The sequence below is a fragment of the Aedes albopictus genome, chromosome 2 (genome assembly GCF_035046485.1).
Source record: "Aedes albopictus strain Foshan chromosome 2, AalbF5, whole genome shotgun sequence".
NCBI lineage: Eukaryota > Metazoa > Arthropoda > Insecta > Diptera > Culicidae > Aedes > Aedes albopictus.
Genome location: NC_085137.1, coordinates 74,849,094 through 74,870,022, shown reverse-complemented (window position 1 = coordinate 74,870,022; position 20,929 = coordinate 74,849,094). Strand labels below are relative to the sequence as shown.

General features: G+C 38.9%; 1 protein-coding gene across 2 annotated transcripts; it reads right to left on the bottom strand.

Annotated features, from left to right (window-relative positions):
* Window positions 1-225: 225 nt before the first annotated feature.
* Window positions 226-20,504, bottom strand: LOC109432653 (ras-related protein Rab-14). 2 transcript variants are annotated; one of them, XM_019709023.3, is made up of 5 exons: window positions 20,035-20,504; window positions 8,516-8,629; window positions 8,261-8,441; window positions 8,007-8,189; window positions 226-1,640 (listed from the first exon to the last, which is right to left on the bottom strand). In XM_019709023.3, the coding sequence occupies exons 2-5, from the start codon at window positions 8,619-8,621 to the stop codon at window positions 1,463-1,465; spliced, it is 648 nt and encodes a 215-aa protein (XP_019564568.1). In that variant the 5' UTR covers window positions 8,622-8,629; window positions 20,035-20,504; the 3' UTR covers window positions 226-1,462. The 2 variants fall into 2 exon arrangements, with proteins under 2 accessions (XP_019564568.1, XP_019564563.3); XM_019709018.3 differs by lacking the exon at window positions 20,035-20,504 and adding an exon at window positions 8,707-8,842.
* Window positions 20,505-20,929: the final 425 nt, after the last annotated feature.

The following is a 20,929-nucleotide window of genomic DNA, read 5'->3' as shown; positions in this document are numbered from 1 at the left end:
AATTTTACACCCTTGGCGTAGAAGTGCGTGGAATGTGTCTAATTGATTTTTTACTTTGGCAATTTGAAAGAACATTTGTTCATGTTGTTTTCGGAAATTATTTTTTGGCATAGAAACAAGTCGTGGGTTGGGAAGCGTTAACAGCTGCCTTATTGAAATCGAGAGGCATAGGCAGGCCGAGGAGTGGTGATACTTCACTATCGTGACAGGAAACTACGCATTCAGTTCCTAGTGATAGATTCTAAATGTCAGTTTTGAAGTTTTATTCAAGACTATCGTTTAATATTTTCTTTTACCCCTTTAGAACTATATGCTCACTTCGGCTTCGTAATAACGGTTGATTACCTTAAACATCACTTCGTGTAGGCATTAACTATGTAAGCCTGCTTTCATTCACTTTACTCGGTTAATACTTTATCATGAATTTTTATATTTTTATAAGATCAAGATTTATAACTTTTATCGCTTCAATCTTAATTTAGATCAGTTATTTCATATCTGTTTTTACGACCGGCTTAGGCTTTTTAGATTGCAGCAATTTCCAGTATGAAATCGATTTTTCAATAGGTAAAATGGAATAGAGGTGCGGGAAATCGCACGTTAAAATTACGGACAATTCAATTCGGGTGATGTAAAATTGTAGATTCAGATGTGTTAATCATATATTTTGTACTAGAAAATGATGGACGCTTCCAATATATGGTTGGAGGTGACTTATTTCCAAATATCCTCGATGGTACGCTTAACTAAAAAAAAACTTCGAGAAAATGCTGCAACAGCACTAGCAAAAGCAATCAAAAACACAGTCAAAATCTCCAATTTTTTCGAATAGATTGATCATAGTGGTCTTTTATCCGTTAATACAGTATTGTAGATACTTTTCTCTCATGCGAAATTTCGGTTACATATATACAAAAGGTGTTTACTCTCCATCTACATCATAGGTCTATTGTATTATTTTGTTATGCAATAAACATTGTTCTTTATATTGTTTTAGATGTTTAACATACACGTATAATACACGTACTACGTTCAAGTGTAGTGCATGCTGTGCTGCGCTACTGATTGAAAATAAAATATCTAAAATATTGGATACAGGAAATCATAAAATCATTCGTTTGCTTTGGAACGTTGCAAATAACAAAGATTGCTCAAGTTACTCAAAACTAAATCAACAACAAATAAACATTTCGTAATTATTCAATAACTTTTTCCCAGTTGAATTATTCTACAAGGACTTTTCTCCGATCAGAAAACTTTCGGTTATGTTATTTCTATGTTTGAGTTACAAACCTCCGCCCTCTTCGGGCACAATCAATTTATACTTTCCCTTCCCACAATCCGTTGGATTCACTTTGGCAGAACGACAATAAGATTGTGTACTGGGTAGCACACTAGCGGAGAATCGAATCGATTTTTCCCCCAACAACACTGGACTGGACCATCTATGGGACTTACCGGATTAACACGAGCAATTGTCCTTGTTATTCTGGGCATCTCCACTGAGCGAGGTTCGTCCCGGCTGGGCCGGTTTATGCTGCACGCCGGACTCGGACGAGTTCAGATCCAGACGGCCGTCCTGAATGCTTTGGTAGATTTTGCGAGCCGTTTCCAGGAATGCTTCTTCCACGTTTTGGCCGCTGCAAAGTAGATATGGTTGACGATGTCGTTAATAAAGGGACAAAAATCTACGTGAAATGGATTAATCATCAGGGAATAGACAAAATGATCGGTACAGGCAAAGTTAAAAAAAAATTAACTAGCTGTGAGTTTTCGTCAAAAATTCTCAAATTTTCACATTTATGCGAAGTATGCACTTCAAACGGAATCGCTCAAGTAATTTTCGTTTAGTGCATTATTTTTCCGTGACCGGAATGGTCAAGAAATTTAACACAGCAAGCCCCATTTGATTTGACGTTTCGTTTCAGCTCCGTACTAGGATCCGGAATAAAGCGACGCTTTATTATTTCTTGAGCGATTCCTTGCCTGAATTTTCCACGCATCGAGATAGGCTAAGAAATTTCTTGCGATCAGCGCGATCTACCCATTAGTTAATCAACTAGTTGATGTATCGGTACGTAGTAACGTGACCCAAGCCGGGCCCCTATACCTAAGTATGGATGAGACGACACTAGCTAGAAGCTTGCGCTTATTGGCATACATATAGGGTAGAAGCTTCAGTTTTGGCCAGCCCGGAGTTTTGGCCATAGTGCGGTATTCAGCCTGTTACGATCTAAATCGATATAAGTGTATTTTTTACTAGTAGATTCTAATATAATATGATGATTACAGCTGTGAAAACCATACATTTTGATTAAAAACTGGAACAAAAAAAATAATTTTCCTTAAAAAATCAGCTCCCATACATCTATTTTGGCCAGGGTGCTTCTAATTTGGCCACTCCCATAAGAAATAGGGTAGAAACTTCAGTTTTGGCCAGCCCGGAGTTTTGGCCATAGTGCGGTATTCAGCCTGTTACGATCTAAATCGGTAAAAATTAATTTTTTACTAGTAGTGGCCAGGGTGCTTCTAATTTGGCCACTCCCATAAGAAATACACGTGATTGGCCAAAATAGAAACCAAAGCTGAGAATATGGCCAAAACTGCGGCAAAGCTTCTATTTTGGCCAGTGCCACTTTTAATACAAAAATCAAGTATTAGCTTGATTTCTGCATTTTTCTAATAAAGTATACATCGAAACCTTTAATTTAACACATTGGTAGTTTTCCTTGGATTATTGGTTATTTAAAAAAAATGATTTCCCTTAGACTGGCCAAAACCGGTGCCCGCACCCTACTGCAGAGCTATTGTACATTATCCGGGACAGTATCGCTAACAGCTGTAGGGGCTCTCTTCCAGGCGTAATCAACAGGGCTGTCAAAGGTGAGCTTATCGTCGATCATCACCTCTAAGTGTTTGATGGAGCACTTCGATCTGATAGTACAATCGTCTGCCCTAAACACCATCTGCTGCTCCAACTTGAGCTTGGAGGTGAGTCAGTTCCCATCCATGCACTCCACAACCGCAATCGAGTAGCTGTCGAGTCCTCTTCGATCGATTCACCGTAGACATCCAGCGTATCGTCAGCGAGGTCAACGGTGGCCACGCCCACTGGGAACTACAACCTCAACACATCGATCATTCATCACATGATCGCTAATTCCGTCGCCGCCTGGACTATAGACAGACGCGGGACAGGTTCGCAATAGCTTGAGTCCACCAGTACGCCGGTGGTCTCCCATTCCTTGGATGGGCTTTAAAAAGACATTGCGGTATCGCCTGCACACTAGAGCACTAGGGTTAATATCCGTCCTTATTTGGCAGGACATGTCCTGGTTTTCGACCAATTTTGGCCAAAATTGCTTAACAAATTCGATGAGTTTTACTCATTTTCGAGAAAATACATTTAATGTCCTGATTTTCTATGCTGTGTTGATGGGAGCCCTAGAGAGCACTGCTCCCAAATCGTCACCAATGATGTCTTCCACCTTCGAGAGCTTGGTCGACGCTGCCTGCTCTAGGTGCAGTTAATACTATAGCGAACAGCCAAATGATCGCTGAGAGTGTAGACATCGTTTACCCTTCAGTTTGAAATACTTATTAGATCATAACCTAAATTACTTCTATTTCTAATGTACGGAATCATTTAATAATCAATTCTTTGATAAAAAAGAACAAAATGACAGATTGGTTTCTCACACTGCACCCCAAGCGTGAAACACAATATGAGGTCAGCTGCTAAATGTCTACTTATGACGTAAAACAGTTTCTTTGGTGACCATGGAATTCAATTTGTAATCTTCACAGCCGAAAATCGCAAGACAAGATTGAGATCATCATTTGTTCATTTTTATATCAGAACATTACAAATAAGAAATGGAAATATACATGTAAATGATTAAAATTTAGCTGTCGAATCCTACATTTGTTGTAAAAATCTGAGAGCAATACAATATGGATTGCTCCGGTGGCAACTCCGGTGACCACGTGCAACCAATATGACTATTCATTTGGGGCCCCTATAAACATAGCTGTAAAGGCATTCAGCATGACCATGCTGAGGGTGACGGGCTCGATTTACGGTCGGCATAGGAACTTCTCGTAAGGGAAATTACTCTTACTCCCTTGGGTATATAGTATCTTCGTGCCTGCCACACGATATACATAGGGTATGTATGTGTGCCATCAGTAATCTCACGCTCCCATATTCATCCTATTCGAAAACAAGCGATTGCGACACCGATTGATTCCGTTCTTTTTGTTTTCATGGGAAACAAAACAAACAGCGCTTCAATCCTTTGTTTTTTCATAGGATGGAAATGGGAGCCACATGCTTAATAAGGGAATCAATACCCTATGTAAAATAATGTTTGGCAGGAAAAACTCTAGTAGAAGTGCTCATAAAACACAAGCTGAGAAGCAGGATTTTTTCCAGTAGGGATGTTACACCAAGAAGAAGAAGAAGATGACTATTAATCTCTGTGTGTATCACAAGAACAACAGACAAGAAAATCCACGAAGGTTGCACCATGTGGCGCCGGGTTTTGAAGCGAAAACTATACGAAGTTCATTGTCGTTACCCAATTGACCACCTTCCGGAATCCCTGTGACCCGTTCCGCATTAACCAGACCTGCCCAGAACCCTATATAATTGGTCTTTAACAATATGTTTCTCATTTCAGTGAAGCGTGCAGAGAAGTTATGCAATAAAATGCATAAAGGAAATACATTTGTGGATCAAGCACATAGCAATGATGAAAACTAATATTTCGGATGTTCCGGATTTCTGGAACCGGTTTCAATAATTAGTCAATATTAATGTCTATAATCAAAGTCCACGTGAATAGGACCTTTCCAACGATTCTTGGACGGTCCTGATTACTTGTTTGGTTGCAAAGTTATAGCTTGCCAAAGTTAGGGTCCCTAAAGCGGCATTTTTCAGTTGAAGTAGGTTCCCGGTGAACCTAGAAATGGAACTGCTGTGCCGTTTCCAAGAAACATGGAAGTTTTATCAGAAGCTCAACGCATCCCGCAACGGCTTCGTGCCGCGAGCCGAAATATGTAGGGATAAAGACGGAGGCAGAGATAAAGACGGAGGCCTCTTGACGGACGGACGTGAGGTGATCGAAAGGTGGAAGCAGCACTTCGATCAGCACCTGAACGGCGTGGAGAACGTAGGCACGGGAGCCCACGGCAACGGAATAAACGACGACGCCAGTGCAGCGGAGGACGAAAATGAACCAACTCCCACGCTGAGAGAAGTTAAGGATGCCATTCACCAGCTCAAAACCAACAGAGCAGCTGGTAAGGATGGTATCGCAGCTGAACTCATCAAGATGGGACCAGAAAAGTTGGCCACCTGTCTTTATCGGCTGATAGTCAGGATCTGGGAAACCGAACAGCTACCGGAGGAGTGGAAGGAAGGGGTAATCTGCCCCATTCACAAGAAAGGCGACCATTTGGAATGTGAGAACTTCAGAGCGATAACTAGTTTGAATGCTGCCTACAAAGTGCTATCCCAGATCATCTTCCGTCGTCTGTCACCTAAAACTAATGAGTTCGTGGGAAGTTATCAAGCTGGCTTCATCGACGGCCAGTCGACAACGGACCAGATCTTTACCGTACGGCAAATCCTCCAGAAATGCCGTGAATACCAGGTCCCAACGCATCACCTGTTCATCGACTTCATAGCGACATACGACAGTACCGACCGCGCAGAGCTATGGAGAATCATGGACGAAAACGGCTTTCCTGGGAAGCTGACTAGACTGATTAAAGCGACGATGGACGGTGTGCAAAACTGCGTAAAGATTTCGGGTGAACTATCCAGTTCATTCGAATCTCGCCGGGGACTGCGACAAGGTGACGGACTCTCATGCCTACTCTTCAACATCGCTCTGGAAGGTGTGATGCGACGAGCCAGGCTCAACAGCCGGGGAACGATTTTCACAAAATCCGGTCAATTTGTGTGCTTTGCGGACGACATGGACATTATCGCTAGAACATTTGGAACGGTGACAGAGCTGTACATCCGCCAGAAACGCGAAGCAGCAAAGGTCGGACGGGCCTACTACGGGCTCCAGAAGAAACTGCGGTCGAAAAAGATTCACCGACGCACTGCATTTGGTACAAAACGCTAATAGGACCGGTGGTCCTCTTCGGGCACGAGACATAGACCATGCTCGAGGAGGACCTGCAATCACTCGGAGTTTTCGAGCGACGCGTGCTAAGGACGATCTTCGGCGGTGTGCAGGAGAACGGTGTGTGGCGGAGAAGGATGAACCACGAGCTCGCTGCACTTTACGGCGAACCCAGCATCCAGAAGGTGGCCAAAGCCGGAAGGATACGGTGGGCAGGGCACGTTGCAAGAATGCCGGTGTTTGCAACTGATCCGGTTGGCACAAGAAAGCGTGGAGCGCAGAGAGCACGATGGGCGGACCAGGTGGAGCGTGAACTGGCGAGCATTGGGAGCGACCGAGGATGGAGAGCGGCAGCCACAAACCGAGTATTGTGGCGTACTATTGTTGATTATGTCTTGTCTTAATAATGTTGAACAAATAAATGTATGTAATGTAGGTTCCTCGTGGCCAAAGTTTTGAAAACTAGACTTGTGCCCCTTTCATTTGAGCCAAAGAGACCCAAAATCGGACAAGCCACTGATTTTTGCGAGCTGTCCAAAGTTGGGGGTCGAAAATGACCCCAGGGTCTTATTTGTAACTTTTTTTAGGGACTAAGGAAAGCTAAATAAGGGCGAAAGTAACATGATCGATTTCTCTTCATCGACTCTCTCTTCTGCAAATTAAAATGACAAGATGCAAATTCAATCGAACTTTTTTACACTTAGATGCTTAGATGCTAGATTGCATCGCAACCTAGCGATTTATGACCAAAAAGTGCAACCATACTTACATCTTTTCACTTTAATTTGAAGCAGAGAGAGTCGATGAAGAGAACTCGCTCATGTTACTTTAGTCCTTATTTAAACTCAATCTAGATATCTCATTTTATCATTCCTATGTTATTTATAAATAACACTAAATAACTCGCTAAAAACAAAAAAATGTAATCATTGCAAAATTTGTTATTATTTATTTATTTATTTATTTATAACTAAAAATTTGGAAGAGGGAAAACCCCCTTTGAGCGATTTCCATTGCAAAATTTGTTATTTCTGTGTTATTATTGAATAACAATAAATAACTGAATAATAACAAAATACCCAACCATAGCAAAATAAGTTCTTCTGAACATCCTAAGTAAAATAACACCCCAATGGCATGTTTTGCAATCATAACTTGTTTTGTTATTAATGAGTTGTTTACTACAGTAAAACCTCCATGAGTCGATATTGAAGGGACCATCGACTCAAGGAAATATCGAGTAGTGGAACAAAAATCCTTTGGGAAGCTTTTTGGGGGGACCATCATAGTAACCCAGAAATTATTTTTCAGTATGGAAAAAATTACCTCCATGAGTCGATATCGAGTCAAGGAACATCGACTCATGGAGGTTCGACTGTATTTATTATATTTGTAATAGAATATTGACGAAGAGCAACTTTTGTAATTGGTTTGTTAGGAATAAGAGCTAAAAGGACAAAAAATAATAACTCTCTTTGTTCCAGAAAAAAGTAAATAATAACTAATTTTGTTATTATAAGATCAAACCAAGGACAAAATATTTCTGAGCTTACAATACAGTTTTTTTTTTTCAATCATAAGAGCAAAATTTACAATTAAGATGATCTTTTTTGAGATAACTTATTTTGTACATATTTTGTTCCCAATAACTCGATAATAACTATTTTAGTTCTTATTCCTAACAAACCAATAACAAACTTTGCCATTCAGCTATTTATTTTTAATGGCGAAATGTGATCTTCGTTAGTCGTTTTCCCGGGTACTTACTTACGCTGGTCGTAAACCCCAGGCCATTGTAAAGACCCAAGGCGTACTCTCACTTAGAGAGTTCCAAACAATTAGGTAATTCTTCCGCGTGGTACTTACGTCATTGCACTGGCCTCGGCGAACATGAGCCCGTTCTCGTCGGCAAACTTCTTCGCCTCCTCGTAGGTCACCTCGCGGGTGCTCTCCAGGTCCGATTTGTTGCCGATCAGAAATATCACAGTACTAGGGTTAGTCAAATTGCGAGTGTCGGTCAGCCAACTCGACAGATGATTATAGGTAGACCTGCAAGAAATCAACATGCCTAAGTATGAGGATGTGAGCTCCAAGAAGCTACTATTTGGGGAAAAACATACCTTCTGGTAATATCGTAAACCATCAAAGCACCAGCCGCCCCACGGTAGTAGGATCGTGTAACCGCTCGGAAGCGTTCCTGCCCAGCGGTGTCCCATATCTGTAGCTTGATCTTCTGCTTGTCGACTTCGATTATTCGGGTTCCGAACTCGACTCCGATTGTGTGCGGACAGCTTGCCATAACTGTAGGTGAAATATTTTGGTCACCCTAGTATTATAACATGTACCGCAGTACAAAATCTTCAAATTATACTTACATTTCTTCTCGGTGAACTGATGTAGGAGACAACTTTTTCCTACACCCATATCACCGATAATGATATATTTAAAAATGTAGGAATAGTTATACGGACCCGCCGACATGTTGTACACTGAAACAAAAAAAAAAACAAAACGATCACGATTTTAACGTTATCCAAGCAAGTATCAATCGAAGAAAAAACCCTACATCTGTCCATAGTCCAATCGAACCCATCGATAACACGGTGGGATAGTTCTTCCAGAACGTACATCTTCGGAAGATTTACTAGTAGGTGGTGGGTATCACAGTATGTATAAGAAATCACATATACGCGACACGACGTGGAAGGTGCAACGTGTGAAACAATTCTAAAAGTAATTCAAATTTTGCTATTATTCGGCGGTCACGGCGCGCAGGTGAAATTGCGTTAAAAGAAGCGTGACGGGCCCGAAAGCGATAAGAACCAACCGCGCCAACCATAACACACATGGGAAGCATTCTGCTAAGGTGGGAAGCGAACTTTTCGCATGAAGTCAATGCTTGTTGTGTCGAGTGATAGCGACTCAGGGGTTTTAAGGGTTTGCGTCTGACGGAGCAATAGTAGTGTTGATTCTGATTCGAACTCAGATTCAGAAACTCCTTCCAAAATTCTGTCAGGGATTACTTTTAGGAATTTTGTGCGAGATTCATCCCGGAGTTCCTTCTGGAATTTCTTTAGGAATTCTTTTAGAAATTCTTCCAGGAATCCTACAAGAACTTCCTTCAGTATTCCTCCAAAAACTTCATTGAGATTTTTCCAGGAGCTCCTTCCGGGATTCTTTCAGTAATTACTTCTGGGATTACTTCAAGATTTTCTTCCGGGATTCCTACGGTAATACCACCGGGAACTTTTTCCGGGATTCCTCCAAGAACCTCTTCCGGGATTCATCCAGGATTCTTTTGGGCACTCCTCTTGGGATTCCTTCGGGAGCATCATCAGGGATTTCTTCAGGGTTTTTTTTCTGGGCTTCCGTCAAGAATTGCTTCTGAAATTTCTTCAGGAAATCCCTCGTGGATTTCTTCGGCAACTTCTTCCGGGATTCCTTTTTGGAACTCTTTCTGGGATTTCTCTTAAAACTTATTCCGCGAAGTTCTTTTGGAATTCTTTCAGAAACTGCTTCCAGGATTTCTTCAGGAACGCTATCCAGGATTCATCTAGCAAGCACCCTTAGAAAATTTTTACCTACTAGCTTTTAAAGCTAAACGCAACACGATGATATTGAATGTAATTGCATTATATATATTCGTAAAGCATTATTTAACCCTTCAGCACTCACGTTGAAGTACAATACGTTATTTGTGTTCTACGCAAATCAACGTGGTGCTGGTAGCGGTGAATTTTGTTTTTGTCAATATTTACAAAACATTCGTAAGAAATTATAGCTTAACTCTTTTAGAAAAAAAACAAGCTCTTTTATTAACTCCGAATTTTCGTAATGATTTCCTTCAACATTTTTTTTTTCCAGTACAACATAATGGAAACATGTCCGATTTTTTTTTCTAAATGTCTACATAATGTCTTCCATAACTAACTGCAGTTCTTGATGATTTAGTGGCTATATCGGTCTCTTTCTACTCATAGTATAAGGGAGTAGAGATCAAAGTGGATAATGAAATGATAGATATGATAGAATTCGCTAGGTAGCGAACAAATGTGAAAATTTTATAGAAGGTGAAATTAGGCAAGTAGGCCATGTATTGAACGAATACATATGAAAAGTTTGGCTCAAAAAGAAAAGTGTTCTATCCTATAAGATCGAAAAAGCTAATAGGAAGAACACGCCGCGATATAGGCATACCCCTATGAACGGAGTGCGAATTCCGAAAAAGCTACCGATCGATAGAATTTGTGATGAAAACAGAACAATACATAGGCAGTCGGGTGCCTGAAACTTCTGCCAGTCTTGGTAAGGTGGTATGAACTACCAACCAAGCCGATCTGTTTAAAAGCACAGGTCGCACGGCAGAAGTTTCACGCATTCGATGTATTCGTTCAATACATGGCCTACTTGCCTAATTTCACCTTCTATAAAATTTTCACACTTGTTCGCTACCTAGCGAATTCTATCATATCTATCATTTCATTATCCACTTTGATCTCTACTCCCTTATACTATGAGTAGAAAGAGACCGATATAGTCACAAAATCATCAAGTTATTAATAGAATACGGTCGATAAATCAGTATATAACTGGAGTTCTTTCAGGAATTAATCAACCAGTTTGTCTATGCTTATTAGCAATCTTCAGTGAAACTATCACTGGAGCAAACCATCGAGTTGTTCATGCGAGAATTCCTGAAGGAAATGCCTGGACAAATTCTTAAAGAATTTCCTGCGGGTATTTTCGGAAAACTTTAAGAAGGAATTTCTAGAAGAATTCCTGGTGCATTTTCTATAGAAATTCCGAAAGCAATCCCTGAGAGAATTCTGAAAGAGTCTTCCCTGGTTGAATTTTTGAAGGATTCCCTGGAAAACTGTCTGAAAGCACTTTTACGTGCTAACTTATATGTTTAAAATAAGTCACAGTTACTTCAACGCAACCAAAACCTGCGCTGCCGTGACTCTTTTGTGGAATGTCTGTTGCTTGGAAGAATCCCCGGAGGACTTATTGTCTCGCTTATTGTAAGAATTTGTAATGGAATCTCTGATTAAACTTCTGAAAGGATTCCTGACAGAATCCCTTGATAATTTCCTGGTCCCTTTATGCATCCTTTTAACCTTCCTATTGCATCACGTTGCGAACAGCTCACTGGTGTAGTGTACGTTTTGAGTTAAAAATGGCCCTAATGCCAAAGGAGGATTAAATTATCTTCCAATACTATTCAATTTCTGAAGAAATCTATTGAAGAATTCCTAGAAGAAATCTTAGAGAAATTCGTGAAGGAATCCTTGGAGGAATTCTTGGATAAATTCCTGAAGAAACTTCTGGAAAAGCCCTTGAGAGAATTCTGGAGGAATGGGGCTGTCCATAAACCACGTGGTCATTTTTATGGGACTTTTCAACCCCCCCCCCCATGACCACGTGGTTTATGGACAGCCCCAATGGCTGGAGGAGCTTCTGAACAAATTCCTGGTATAATCACTGGAGGAATTCCTGGAACAATTCTTGGAGCAATCCCTGGAAGAATTACTGAAGGAATTCCTGTAGAAATCTCCAGAGGAGCTCTGGGAGGAATTCCTAGAGAAATTTCAGAGAAAATCCCTTGAGTAGTTCCGGGAGGATTTCTTGGAACAATCTCTGTAGGAATTTCTGGAGGAATTTCTTGGAAAATCCCTGACGAAATTCGTGGAGAAATCTCTGGAGGAATTCCTTGAGGAATGCCTGGAGAAATCTCTGGTATGCCTGGTGAGATTCTCTGAGGAGTTCCTAGGGAAATTCTTGGATAAAATCCTAGAGGAATGCCTGGAGAAATTCCTAGAACTATTCATGTGGGAATTACTGGAGGAATCTCTACAGAAATTTTTGAAAGAATTGCAGGATGAATTTCTGGAGAAATCTCTAGAGGAATTCTGGAAGATTTATGTTTCTATTATTTTTCTACTTCTGCAAAAATCCTTTGAGAAATTCTTGGAGGAATTTCTAGAGGAGTTTTTGGAGAAATTGCTGGAGAAATCCTCGAAAGAATTGTGAAAGCAATCTCTGGGGGAATCCTCGCAGAAATTTATGGAGAAATCCCTGGAGGAATCCCTGAAGCAATTCCTGGAGGAATATCTTGAGAAATTCCTGGATGAATTTCCCTAGGACATCCTAGAATTTATGAGGGAATTCCTAGTTTAATTCCTGGAGGAATCCCTGGTAAATCTGGGGTAATGTCTGGAGGAATTCCTCGAGGAGATACTGGATTCCTGGATGAAATCATGGAGGAATGCCTGCATGAGTTCCTGGAGGAAGCCCAGAAAGAATTCCTGAAGCAATACCAGGAGAAGCTCGTGGAAGAACTTTTGGGGAATTACTGGAGGAATTCCTGGAGGGGTCCTTTTAATAGTTCCTGGAGGAATTCCTGGAGGAATCGCTGAAAGAATTTCTGGAGAAATCTCTGCAAGAATCGAAGGAAGAATCTCTGGAAGGATGTCTGAATAAATTTCTAGAAGAACTCCTGGTGTAATTCTTCGAGGAATCCCCGAAGTAATTTCTGGAGAAATCGTTGGAAGAAAGTTTTTAATATTTGTAGAGATCCCTTAAAGAACTCCTGGGAAAATTCCTGTAGCAATTCCTGGTGGAAACCCTGGAGAAATTCTTGGAGGAATCTCTGAGTCTGAAAGAACTCCTGCAGGGATTATTAGATGGATCCCTGAAGGATATCCTAGAGGAATGCCTGTAGGAATTCCTGAATCAATTTCCAGAGGAACTCCTGGAAAATTTCTAGATGAATTGCTGGCGGAATTTCTAGAGGAATTTCTAAAAAAAAAGCCTGGAGGAATTTTTAGAGAATTGTCTGCAGAAGTTCCCAGAGGAATTTTTGGAGGAACCCCTAAGGGATTCGTAGGCAAATATCAGGAATAATTCCTGAACAAATCGCAGATGCAATTCATGGATAGATACTGCATGAATCTTTAAAAGAGTTCGTGGCGGAATCACTGTAACAGTTCCTGAAGAAATCCCTAGACCCTAGAGGAATTATTGAAGAAACTCCAGAAGGGAACCCGGAAGCAATTTCAAGAGGAACTGTTTAAGGAATCCTTAAACAGTTCCTGGAGGATATACTTAATAAATTCCTGGAGGAGTTCCTTAAAGAATACAAGGAAGAGTTCCTGAAGAAATCCTTAGAGAAGATCCTGGGGGAATCTAGGGAGGAATTTTTAAAATAAGTTGTTGACACATTCTACGGGCCCCGTATCATCAATACTCATTATTCAAAGTTGAAATTTGGCATATTTCACATTTTTATAACATTTTACACTACTCTTGTCGTCCAAAAATGTATTCAACATGATATTAATGTAACAATAAATATTTATTGAACGACGATTAAGATTAACAATAAAATCGTGATTTTAAGGCATTTAGACACACTATTCGTCAAAGCTGCCGTAATTTAAGCACCAACGCACTGATTTTTCAAAAGTCTTCCATTATAACAGATAAATGTATGTAGATTTGTCAGCATACAAAGAATTTTAGTTGTAATACTTTACAACAATGAGGTATGGTTGGTCAAAGTATAGGTTTTTAAAGCGTTGTAACGTCACTGAAAATCAACCTTTATGAAATTTATTCAAATTCGGAACAAGTTTCAAATATGAAATTTTGTATGGTCTTTGTACTCCAAAATATCTTTCAAATGAGACAAAAACAAAAGAAATTTGTGCACTGACGCCTGAGTTTCCCCTGGTTGAAGTTTGCGTTGTAACGTCACGAAAAAAAGTTCTGTGGAAAAGACCAAATTTCTCTATGAGCCTTTTTTAGGGTATCATTCATAAATTGCGTACCATTAAATCCCTTTCATAAACCCGGGAGATTTGCTGTTTGGCCAACATCTACGCTCTATACAAATTCCAAAAATTATTCAAATTGTAATTGTACTGCGATCTTGTAAAAATGTCACTCGAACCGATCATTTATATGATATCAGAGCCAAACAGACGAAACACTGACAAAATTACCATCTCATACAGGGGATAGACAAAATGATCGGGACAGGCAAAATTTTCACTTTTCAAAAAATGTTCAACTAGCTGTTACTTTTCGAAAAGTGCATCAAATATTCCCAAATTTTCACTGTAAATTGATCAACTAGTTGTGTATCGGTGGACAAAGTTTGGAAAAGATCGAACTATTCTGCACGAAGTTATAAGCATTTTAGAAAAAGTTAGAATTATCCGATGGCTAACTTTGAGTTGTTATATCTCCGGATTCAATGAACCGAATGCAATGAAATTTTGTCCATTTATGACTTACATAATGAACTCTGAAAACCGTTTGACTTAACTTGGAATTATTAACAAGAGAAAAAGTTATAGCGATTTCATTAATTTTATGATTTTTTAGTAAATTGGTCTATTTTTAATATGCATCTCATTACTCTTTCAATGAATTGCCGCCTATGTTATTACTTTATTTCAAAACAGATCTGTATTCAAGATAATTAGAGGGAATTTGAATGAACTATAATTAGCATCTTGAATTTTGAAACGATGCTGAAATTTAAGAAAATTTGGTGTTTTATTAGAAAAATGATCTAACCGTTTTAATTTTCTTCTGTGTTAAGAATTAAAAGTTAAGTCAAAAGTTTTTCAAAGCTTATTATATAAGTCATAAATGGTCAAAATTTCAATGCATTCGGTTCATTGAATCCGGAGATATAACAGCTCAAAGTTGGCTATCGGATAATTGTACCTTTTTCTAGAATCTTTATAACTTCGTGCTGTATAGTCCGATCTTTTCCAAATTTTGTCCACTGATTCACAACTAGTTGATCAACTTACAGTGAAATTTTGAGAATATTTGATGCACTTTTCGAAAAGTTACAGCTATTTGAAATTTTTTTGGGAAGAGAAAATTTTGCCTGTCCCGATCATTTTGTCTATCCCCTGTATATCTCAGGGTATTGATAGCTTCGAGAGTTGGTGTTTTCAGCAAAGTTGTTAGGTTGGTCATGTCATGCCCCTAACGCACCCTGCGCATTCGAAGATTAGCATTTGTGTAAGTGTCAGACATCGTATGCGTTCGGATGATCGATCGGTGTTTCATCGGTCAGCTACTCTGTCTATGATCGCATAACTGTCCCATATGAATAGGAAACCCAGCAAATATGGGACTGATATGCGATCATAGGCAGTACTATCAGGAGAAATAAAGTGAATTCATTCTATCTTGTGAACTCGAACGAATAAGTTGTTTCTTATCAACTCCACACGTGAAATCCAGAAGATCCCTCAGTTGCGGTAATTAAAAGGTCAAAGACTTACAGTTGATGGATAGTATGGTTTAAAGTTCCACAAAAAAGCGGTGCTGGAGAACTTACAAATTTGAAATTTCATGTATCTCAGGAAAGATGGTTTCTTCGGCAAAATTTGGTAAGTCAAGGACTTGCAGTGGATTTAGCATTTGATGCGAGATTTCGTCACTGGTAGACGCTAGTTTCCATTTTGCAAAAGCTAGCAAATGATTAGAATTTCTCAAAAAGTATTCTACAAGCTGAAACTTTTTTCACTTTGGACATATTGTGTTCGAATGAATCAAATGATAATTAAAGACCAACATATTACTCATAAATGTTCAAAAATTGATTTGATTTATTTCACCTGGTCTCAAGATGCAAGAGTTAATAAAACGACAGTCAAAAAGATGTATTTTGCTTGAATCACTCCATCTTCGTGTAGCAATTACAGATAACAAAATAAGGAAAATTCTTGGTATTTTTTTTAAGTTACGGCTTGTTGAATGTTTTCAAGATAATTAAAAAGTTGGTATGCTTTTGGTAACTAGCGCCACGGTGCGCATATGCATATGCACACGCATACCGAAATCGTGGGGGAGCTGCGAAGACAACTCTCCACGAGGTGAATGTCAATTACACTCACCTCGTGGAGAGTCGCTTTCACAGCTCTGTCACGACTTTGCAATTCGTGTGCAATCCCTACTTCATTTGGCAAAGTTTTAGACAAAACCGCAAGGCAAAAGTCGTCCATACATCGTTTCTTGATTGAATGCATCTGAGCTGATAAAACAGCAAGTGAGTGTAACTCTTTGCAAATGAGTGTTACCATCCTTGGTGTATACCCTCTACCACCTCCTAGTGGAAGGATTTGAAATCATACGGCCCATCAATTGAAAGTTGTTGACCAGCCAAACAACTTTGTCGAGGACACCAACCTAGACACCAAATGTCTAAAAAATAAAGGTCTTGAAATATAGGGGAGACTGGGGAGACTTAATCCCTGGGGAGACTTGTTCCCCCCATGTTTTCTTAGAATCAAAAACAGTTTTTTTCTAATATATTTTTTTCCAAAACTACGTCTACACAAAAGATTATGTTTTAGCTACAAGTGATTTAAATTGTGCATTCCACTAATTTTTAACGACTGACAGTTTGTTTTCGGGCCTTCAAAAATCTTTTAAAAGATTCCAAAAACTCTCAATAACTTTGTGAAAAATGAACCGAATCGTGTTAAAATTCCACAGTACATAGTTGAAATAGTACTATCAAACTTATTTATCCAACTAAGATTTTTAAAATCATGTTTTAGATAATTTAGCTTAGTATATACAATATTGATATGAGGAGACTTGATCCTTCGAGGATTACAAAAAAATCTACCTGGAACCCTCGATTTACTTGGAATTCTAGATAATTATTATTTCAATACACATCATGAAAAGGGGGATCAAGCCTCCCCATTTTGAAAATACGGCATATTCTTGAAAATTTAAGAAAATCGTTCAATTTGAATTCATAGAAAATTCATTCATAGAAAATACAAGAAAACTTGAAAAGAAAATAAATAGGAAGCCTCTGAAGTTATTTTTCCTTAAAATTAACCATCTCCTTTTAGATCAAGAATCACCCATTTTTGTAAAATGCATCATAAAACATGTCCCAATATAAACCCAGTTTTGAAAACTTCATCAATAAATTTAAGCCTTTCTGTTGTGTATAAACTTGCAATAGATGTAATACCTGTCATTGTTACAGGCGAATCAAGAAAAAGGAATCAAGTCCACCCATTCTCCTCTATGGAATGGAAATTATGTTAATAGTGTTACGTCTGTCTTTGATATCACAAGAATCACCGACTCATATATCTCAGGACCCTGCTTACTTAGAGAGTTATTTAACTTTTTAAGTATCTTCAGTTTAAAAGTCGTTTGGTTTAAGGTTCTATTTGCCTAGTGGTAGTCGAAATTTTTAAAAACCATGCACATTATATTTATTCATAAAAGAAAAGTTTAAACTTTTTAAAAAATGCCCAAAAAATTACAAATTTTGACTGCTAGTTTCTCAATTAGTCAAAACTTGTAGGAATCTTTTTGAAAAACCATTTGCAAACTATTACAAATGTTTAATTAGCATCGCCCAGTGGCGAAATCTTACGTCAAATGGTAAGTCTGTAAGCCTTTGATTTATCAAACAACTTTTCCAAAGACACCAACTCTCTAAGTAATTAAGATTTTTTATCACTATTAGGTCTATTTGTCTCTGAGATCACAGAAGTTGATCTTTGGGCCCTAAGTAGTATGAAGATCCTCTGGTATACTTTTGATTCAATAAATTGTCGCAAACAAATTAAAGCATTTTCGCTTGAATAGATTATTGAAGAAATGTTTATCTCGACGGCGTGATGAGTTATATGCTGAAAAATCTAAATATCTGGCGGTGTGAAGTAATGGATCTCAGCGCGCTAGTCTTTGGGACAAAACTAGAAGAACATGGGTGGTACTAAACCGAAGATAGGTTCCGGTGTCATTAACCTTCATGAAGGAATATTCATACTACTGATAGCAATAACTTGGCCCTCCGAGCCATTTATCACAAAACGGATTTTCAATAGAATAAAGTTCCCCTTGAAGCAGTGAAGATAATGCAATAATATAATCACAAATTCGGACAAATTTGGCTGATTATTTTGATTCTAACATGATGTGCATTTTCGTGACGTTACAACGCGAGCAGAACCTTGTTGGAAACTGAATGGGCGTTGTAACGTCACGAAATGTAAAAGTCGATTATCCAAAAACAAATCCGAAATTTATATGTTTTATTTCATTAAATTGAAGAATCAATCAATAAATTTCAATGGTAGAAAAAAAAATTAGAATATCATAAAAATCCGAGCAGGTTTTTTAAGATGTTGGTAGTGAGGTAGAGAGGGTCGGATTCTAGCGCGTTGTAACGTCACGCTACAAATACACATTTTAAACACGTTTTTTCTAATGCAAACTAAATGTTCAATAGGTCAAATATATCAGAAATTTCACAAGCAATCCGCATATGAAAAAATATTTTGAGGTTTACAATCGTTTTCAAAAGTTATAGTGGAAAATCTGACTACGAATGCGTCAAAACGTTGTAACGTCACGGTAGAATGTGTCTGTTCCAGAAAGAATCATAGAAAGAATTCCCGAGTAAATCTCTAGAGAAATTCTTGGAGGAATCTCTGGATGATTTTCTGAAGGAATCCTAAAAGAATGCATGGAGGAATCTCTAGATAAATTCCAGGAGGAATCTCTAGAAGAATTCCTGGAGGAATTTCTAAAGGAATCTTTATAGGCATTTCTGTATGAATTCCTGGAGGATTTTTTAGAAGAATCCCTGCAGCAATTCCCAGAGGTATCTCTGGAATAACTTCTGGAGGAACCCCTGAAGAACTTCGTAGAGGAACTCCTGGAGGAATCCCGGGAGGAATTCCTGAAGAAATCGTAGATTGAATTCATGGAGACATCCTAAAGGAATCTTAAGGTGATATGTTTCGCTAAAGAACACTACATTACAATAATCAATTAAACTCCTTCACTTTAATACCGTCAACTCCTGCGAACTTGGCCAGGGCGAAAATAATATTAATAATATGAATGACAGCGTTTCACCTTAAATGAGCCTCATCTGTACTTTTAATTCATATGATCTGAGATCGTAAAGATAATGAATTGTAATACATATTATCGAAATGCTAGTCCATTTCCCCCAAGTTTTTCAACCAGTTTCCCTTCCCAAAAAATAGCCCAATGGTAAGCGTAGACCATTATAAAATAGACCAGCCATAGGCTGAAAATTTCAAAAATAAAGACAAAAACAGGGTTAACTATAAGCATGTTCCACACACTAATAATGATTCATAGAGCCAATTTTAAAACCCCTGCTTTGCCTTTGCACATTCCATATTCTTTTTAGCATTCAAGCATTATGGTGTTCTAAAGGCGATAGGTGATAAGCCTCACAGTGTAATCAATATACAATATAAACAGAAATTGTACTGCAGAAATAGGCAACAGTGGTAGTAGTGTAACAAAAGGTGTAACAACCTAAATCTCATAGTTCTTACTGTTCATATACATGCAGTAATAAGTTTCAAACTGGTTTTAGTAGTTTTATTGTTTCTCTGTTTAGTTTAGTTTTTTTTTATTATTTTGCATTGTTTTTCTGCACTTTACTAAATCTCTTCAAATTGTTACACAATCCAATTCTAATCTTTAAGAATTCAGATAAAATTAATATTTGTTAAAGAGATGTAATTGAAGTTACGAACTAAAAGCAGCAGAGCCAATAAGAATACATCGATAGCTTGCCTAGTATAATGCTATAAACACCTATAAGTAATGTTCAACAACGCATAGCTGATAGTGATATGCGACACCTACCAACCTACTTGCAAGCATAGATCTAAGTTGCTAGTCTGCTTCTACCACATGAATGAATAGTAATTAGTTTTGCACCCAATTAGGGGCTTCCAGGCGAAAGTGACGACACTGACTGTGAACTTGTAACACCACTCAACTAGGCCAATCGTCGACCAATAATCCCCGTCATCGATGTCCCCCTCCACGACAAACTTACCCGTCTGTTTTTCTTCGATGCGCTTTCCTACGTAGCTCTGATTCGGATCCCCGCCTGTGCTGCTGCTGATGGCCACCTATTCTTCGGTTGAACTACCCCAAAACGACAAGTAACCCGCAGTCAGAAGTCACAGGGACACAAGGGACACACGAACAATGACGAAACGTAATCAGCAGCACACAACACCAGCAGCAATCGGATGGATGGATGGATGGAGAATTCCGCCCGCTCCGGTTCACACCATCGGATTATCGTTTTCACTTTTCTTCGCCCTTATCGCAAAACCGAGATTGTACCGCACAGCACCCGCAACATACGGAGGGCAGATTTTTGCCTCAAACCGAGATTAATATTGGCAAAAATAGACACACAAAACTGCTGCACAATTAATATTTTATCACTTCTGCTGTTTTTCTGACCCACTACCGATTGAATTCGATTGCTAATGAATGCCAATATGGATGACTCAAAAAGTTTTGACAGTTTCGTTTTGGTTTGTTGCTTCGCAGAAAAATCCAATAAGATTTTGCCTCAGTCTTTGATGCGGTGACATCGCGCGCTGATGCACGAAGTTTGTGACGAAACAGCACACCTCAGCACACCAAAGAAGATGTTACAAAAATATGCACTCATGAAATAAAGTACTAAAATTTACACGAGTAGCCTGCAACGCTTTTTACCCATTTTTAGAAGTTTAATCACCGACTAAACCGACATGCCACTCGATTCCGAGACTTGACCGAAAACATTACACGGTAAATTCAAATTGCAGTGATCGCTAGTGTCAAATTGAAAGTGACGTTTAGCCCGTCATGACATTAATACAGCCGGCGTTGCGGCGTCTTGATCAAACGCTGTGTAAACAAAAACACGTGATGGCCAGTATTGTCAATCT